General features: G+C 45.1%; 1 protein-coding gene across 1 annotated transcript; it reads left to right on the top strand.

Moving 5' to 3' along the window:
- Nucleotides 1-2,371: 2,371 nt before the first annotated feature.
- LOC121500323 (actin-related protein 2/3 complex subunit 1B-like) lies at nt 2,372-3,646 on the top strand. The gene is given in 2 exon segments (XM_041771951.1): nt 2,372-3,076; nt 3,078-3,646. Coding segments are annotated over 2 exon segments (1,116 nt in total). The 5' UTR covers nt 2,372-2,429; the 3' UTR covers nt 3,547-3,646.
- Nucleotides 3,647-6,519: the final 2,873 nt, after the last annotated feature.

Raw genomic sequence — 6,519 nt, 5'->3', positions numbered from 1 at the left:
TCTCTTCAATCAACTTTTCACCTTTCATCCCATGAAACTACTCAGCAAACCCTCAGTGACCTACTTAGGGCCAAATCCAGTTAAGACTCTTTAGTTAGAAATATCATAAACTGGCACTTGTGAACCTACATTTAAGAATAACTTATTGGGAAGGCGCCTGGCTGGCTCAGTCGGTAGAGCGTGCAATTCTTGATCTCGGAGTTGTAGGTTCGAGCCCCATGTTGGGTATAGAAATTATTTTAAAATAAAGTCTTAAAAAAATAATGGAAGGCTATTACAGCCTCTAAAATTAAAGGAAGAAATGTAGATAGCAACAAATAATCAATAGTCTTATCAGAGACTGATGTTGATATAAAATGTATGCCACCCTGGGTCACTTGGCTCTAGTTTCCAAGTCCCAGGTGGGCGTGGCCTCCCCACTAGCAGAATGGGCTGACAGCCCCCCTCCAGCTGCACACAGTGGGAGGGGGTGGGTCATCAGTAAGAGGAGACTGGGGTGCTATTACAAAAAGAGGGAGAAAGAGGCAGAGTGGCCCACCACCATTTCCATTCTCCTTGATTTCTTTATGGCTTCAACACCAGGTATAGATCCCTTCTCATGGAACCTTCCCACCTCACTATTTTTTTCTCAGTCTTTTTTCTTTCCTTTCTTTCTTCAATATTACCCTAGCCTCTGTTCTTGCCTTTCTTTTCTTGTTATTTCAGGGTATTTTCCATCTACTCACTACTTGAAGGACCACCTGCATCCTTTTGACACCACAATCTGTATCTTTACAGACACAATATAGTCAACAGCCAGTACCCCTTGGACATCTCATGGGTTCTCCCTTTAACTTTCTTGTGCTTCCTGCTGTCTTCACTCAGGCATCCAAACCAGAGACCGTGCTCTTTCTCTTGCTCTCCCCAAATCCATTCACCAAATTCTGTAAGCTGGGCTTCCTTAATGTCACTCAGATGCCTCCTTTCCTTTACCTCCCCTTGCTGTTGTCCTGGCAGAGGCGCTATCTTATCTAAATGACAGTCTCCTACCCGGAGTTCCTGCCTTCAATCTCACACCATTCTAACCTACCTCCCACATGGCTACTGCAGAGAGGTTTCTTAAAAAAATAAAATAAAATAAAATAAATATGACTGAGTTTGTCTCCCTGAGTTTATTTCCCACCAATAGCTTCTGCTGTCCACCAGATAAAGTCCCAAACTCTCTTATAAGGGACAAAAGCCCTTCCTAATCCAGCCCCTCCCTACTTTTCCAGATTTGTCTCTACTCAGTCCATCGCAGACCATAAATAACAGCTTAGCTATTTCCATGAACTTTGTTCATGTTGCACCCTCTCCCTGGAATAGGCTTCATTATTGGTTCTTGTAATAAATACTTTTAAGACTTAGCTCACCTCAAAGTCACCTCCTATATAAAGTCTTTCCTGAGTTAAACCTGCCTCTTGGCAAATAAAACTGACCACTCCTTCTTTAAGGTCACATTTTTGCCTCAAACTTAATTACCTAACAATCTCTCCTATCTATGCTATAGCTCCTCGACTACAAAGACTGGGACTTAATTCACCTTTGTACTCCTAATACTTGGCATAGTATTTGTAACTTAAAATGCTCAGGAAATGACTATAAACAATCCCTGACTTTGACTTTGTGATGGTGCAAAAGTGATAGGCACTCAATAGAAACTATACTTTGAACTTTGAATTTGGATCTTTCTAGGGCTGGTGATGTGTGGTGTGATCCTCTCCTATGCCTCTCCTATATCCTCTCCTATATCCTCTCCTATATCCTCTCCTATATCCTCTCCTATGCAGTGCAGTGGCAGCTCCTTGCCAGCCCCGCGATCACAAGGGTGAACAACCAATACACTGACAGCCAACCACTCTGTCCCATATAGCCATTCTGCCTTCACTTTCAGTACAGTGTTCAATAAATAACATGAGATCTTCACCATGTTATTATCAAATAGGCTTTGTGCTAGATGATTTTGCTCAACCGTAGTGTAATTTTGAGCACGTTAAAGGTAGGCTAGGCTGTGTGATGTTCTGCAAATCATGTGTATTAGTTTTTTCACCATTTATGCTGGGTTTCTTGGGACTTAACCCCATTGTAAGTTGAGGAAGATGGGTACAGATATGAACTTCTGGCTAGAGGAGGTGAAGAAAATTTACCTAGTCACTTGAGGAACCCATGGAGAAAAGAATCACCAACATTTTTTAGTTAGAACCTGCTAGGCCAATCTAGAGATGTAATGTGTGTCTTCTTTTAAATCTAGCAATAGAATTGCCTTGGGAGTTTTTAGAAAACACGGATAGACCCTAATCAAGACCAGTTATAGGAGGAAGTGGCTGTGGCACCACGCGGGGCCCAGAGCCAGTTCGGGGTGTCGACTGCCCAGGGTCCGCGGCCGGGGCGCCCCGAGGAGCTAAGCGGCCATGGCCTACCACGGCTTCCTGGTGGAGCCCATCAGCTGCCACGCCTGGAACAAGGACCGCACCCAGACTGCCATCTGTCCCAACAACCACGAGGTGCACATCTATGAGAAGAGCGGGGCCAAGTGGGTCAAGGTGCACGAGCTCAGGGAGCACAATGGGCAGGTGACAGGCATTGACTGGGCCCCTGAGAGTAACCGAATAGTGACCTGTGGCACAGACCACAATGCCTACGAATGGACGCTGAAGGGCCACACATGGAAGCCCACACTAGTCATCCTGCGGACCAACCGGGCTGCCCGCTGTGTGCGCTGGGCCCCCCATGAGAACAAGTTTGCTGTGGGTAGTGGCTCCCGTGTCATCTCCATCTGCTATTTTGAGCATGAAAATGACTGGTGGGTGTGCAAGCGCATCAAGAAGCCCATTTGCTCCACGGTCCTCAGCCTGGACTGGCACCCCAACAATGTGCTCTTGGCCGCGGGCTCCTGTGACTTCAAGTGCAGGATCTTCTCAGCCTACATCAAGGAGGTGGAGGAGCGGCCAGCACCCACCCCGTGGGGCTCCAAGATGCCCTTTGGGGAGCTGATGTTTGAGTCTAGCAGTAGCTGTGGCTGGGTGCACGGCATCTGCTTTTCGGCCAGTGGCAGCCGTGGCCTGGGTCAGCCACGACAGCACCGTGTGCCTAGCCGATGCCGACAAGAAAATAGCTGTTGCCACTCTGGCCTCTGAAATGCTGCCACTGCTGGCCCTGACCTTCATCACAGAAAACAGTCTGGTGGCAGCGGGCCACGACTGTTTTCCGGTGCTGTTTACCTATGACAGTACCACAGGGACACTGAGTTCTGGTGAGCGGCTGGACGTGCCCAAGCAAAGCTCGCAGCGTGGTCTGACCAACCGAGAGCACTTCCAGAACCTGGACAAGAAGGCGAGCTCAGAGGGCAGCGTGGCTTCTGGCTCCGGCCTGGACTCACTGCATAAGAACAGCGTGAGCCAGATCTCGCTGCTCAGCGGGGGCAAGGCTGAGTGCTCACAGCTCTGCACCACAGGAATGGATGGTGGCATGAGCATCCGGGATGTGAAGAGCTTGGAATCAGCCTTGAAGGACCTCAAGATCAAATGACCCATGAGGAATATGTTGCCCTCATCCCCACTGCTGGGGAAGGGGGTCAGGAAGGCTAAGGGTCGCTTTGCAGAATGTTTCTAGGGTAGTAGTCTGGGTCCCCGTGGAGACTGCTCCAGCCAGAGGGGAGGGCAAAGTGGGGAGGGGCGGGAAGCTTTTCTTACCTATTGAAGGAACATACGTCTTTTTGTCAGAGAAATGTTTTCATTTATTGTTAAAAACAAAAATGTTCCCAAAGCACTGTGCTGGTCATGAACTGCTTCAAAAACATGGAGGTAATAAAAAAGCAATCTTAGAACTGGAAAAAAAAAAAAAAGACCAGTTATATTAGAATCTTTAGGGGTGGGGCCCAGACATGGGTGGTTTTTAAAGGCTCCTCAGAGATTATAGTGTGCAGCCAGAATTGACGACCCACTGGTGCACAGTACTCCTGAAATGACTATAGCCAGACTACAGGATTATGAGGAGCAGAATGCCTAGGTGACCAAGGGCTACCCTCCAAGGAAAAGACATCAACATCACTGGTCTGTGACTAGGGGCAGTGCTTTGAAATAAACGAGAAGAAAGACTTTCAAGAGCAACATCAGATAGAACCACTTAAATATTTTATGGCCCAGCTCTAAGGAAGTTTGTTGAAAGTGAATAATTGCAGAAAGCTATAAACAGTGATCAACTTTCCTTCTCATGGAAAACTAGTAAGCTATTTAGTTCACTGACAAAAAAGCAATGTGAAGAACTTTGGAATCCCTACCCAAAGTATGATTCTTCTGGTTGTAACAGAAACAAAGGGAAAAGGGATTTACTAGCTCCAGCAACTCTAAAAAAATTCAAGGACATGGTTTCAGACATTACTGAATCCAAGAGAGGAACATGTCACAAGAGTATTTTGTTTCTCCATCATTTTTTTTAAAGATTTTATTTATTTATTCATGAGATACACACACAGAGAGAGGCAAAGGCATAGGCAGAGGGAGAAACAGGCTCCCTGCAGGGAGCCTGATGCGAGACTCAATCCCAGAACTCTGGATCACGCCCTGAACCAAAAGTAGACGTTCAATCACTGAGCCACCCAGGTGTCCCTGTTTCTTCATCTCTTGGTTCCACCCTTCTCTATGTTGGTCTCAGTTTCAGGCAAAATCATTCATGTGGCATCAAAAATGGCCATCAGCAGCTATAGGATCATACTATCCTTGCATGTGGCTGGCAGTCTAGTGAACGATGGGTACCTCCTTTCAGATGGCAAAATCCCAGAGATGACTCTATCCCTGAACCTGTGGCTAGTGGATACTCTCATGTGCTTATTGGCAAGGCCAGAGGGCCACAGACAGTTCTCATCAGAACCACAGATTAAGAATGGGAGGAGGCATAGTTCTCCAGTGAGATGCTGAATAATGAAAAATGAGTCTATTTTATGTGTGGCTCAACTGGTACTGAGTTTTGTGAATATTATTCTGTAATGGTTATTATTTTGGGATTGTAATCCAAAGAATCTGACACTGGCTAACAAGGGGGTGGGGAATATTACAAGAATAATGGGTGACTCACAGAATCAAAGGGAAAGGTGAGCACGACTCTAAAGTGATCAAGAACCAGGGACAATCCGAGGATCCAGTAACAGAAGCTCACAGACGGTCTGTTTAGACTGATAGGTATCCAACCACCTGCAGTCACCATTCAAGATTCAAGCTCTACTGAGACAAAAACCCAATTTGCCCAACTGTGAGGAGGAGAGGGCAGGTTGGTAGAATGGTAGTTGACAGTCCCATTCCCCTGAGAATAGAAAGAATGGGGATGGGGCAGGATGCTGTTGCTCAAAGGGGAAAAGGATCCCTGGTAATAAAACCCAAAAGCTAATGGATATAAAGTTTGTTATGCAAGATGTATAGCTTTAGAGATCTGCTGTACAACATAGCATCTACAGTTAACAATATTGTATACTTAAAAATCTGTTAAAAGAATAGATCTCATGTCAAGTGTTCTTGCCACACCGACCCAAACCTTGGAGGCCAGAGTAAGAATCAGATAAAGATAAAGTCACCTTTCTGCAATCTTGTTATTCATGTCAACTAAAAGTCTCAAATGTGTTTAAAGTAAAATTTTCTAGTCTGGATGTGAAATCCAAAACATTTCCTAACAACTACAGAAGAGGAATTAAAATGGCCCCCTTGACGCTTTATGTACATAACTCTATGCTGCCAGCTACTGCAGATTTTACTGAGTTTTCCAAAGGCATGTTCTGTATGGGGAAAGGGAGTAGTCTTTTCCAGTATCGATCCCCTAAGGGTTGTACACTGCCAACAAACTTTAGCGTGCTTCAGAATCAATTGGAAGTCTTCTTAAAATACAGATTGGCAGACCCTCAGGTCCAGAGTCTCTGATTCAGAAGGTCTAATGTGAGACCCAAGAATTTGCATTTTTAGCACATTCCCAGGAGATGCTATTTCTGGTCCAGGAACCAGATTTTGTAAACCACTGCAATAGACTGATGTGGCTTCCCCTGTTCCAAGGTACTGTTCTCTCAAAGTCAGCAAAGTCCTCTATCATTCTGTGCTCTTTTCTCCATCTCTGTTTTCCTTGATTTTCCTGCTATATTTTAAACAATTTTTTAACCTTCTACTACTATTTGATTCTGTAAAAGTTCTTTTCCTCTATTGTTATCTTCTTTCACTGATTCTCTGTCCCTTAACTGATATGCACACAACTTTTCAAAGTGTGCACCTGCTCAAGACCAGGAATATGGAATGTGAAGGTTAAAGCCATTTTTTTATCCTAACAGCAGAGTTTGCATTGCTGGCACAGAAGCCAGATCCTGGTGACATTATTTGAACCCTCTCTATTCAGCCATGAAATCAGCACCCCCCCCCACTTTATTTTTTATTTCCTTTTTCATCTTTCCTTACTTCCTTGCCACCAAAGTAATAGTTTCTTTAAAAACTCAAATAATAGTAGGGGCACCTGGGTGGCTCAGTGGTT

This window comes from Vulpes lagopus, chromosome 10 (genome assembly GCF_018345385.1).
Source record: "Vulpes lagopus strain Blue_001 chromosome 10, ASM1834538v1, whole genome shotgun sequence".
NCBI lineage: Eukaryota > Metazoa > Chordata > Mammalia > Carnivora > Canidae > Vulpes > Vulpes lagopus.
Note: the sequence above shows the minus strand (reverse complement) of the source record. Positions and strands in the feature narration are given on the sequence as shown.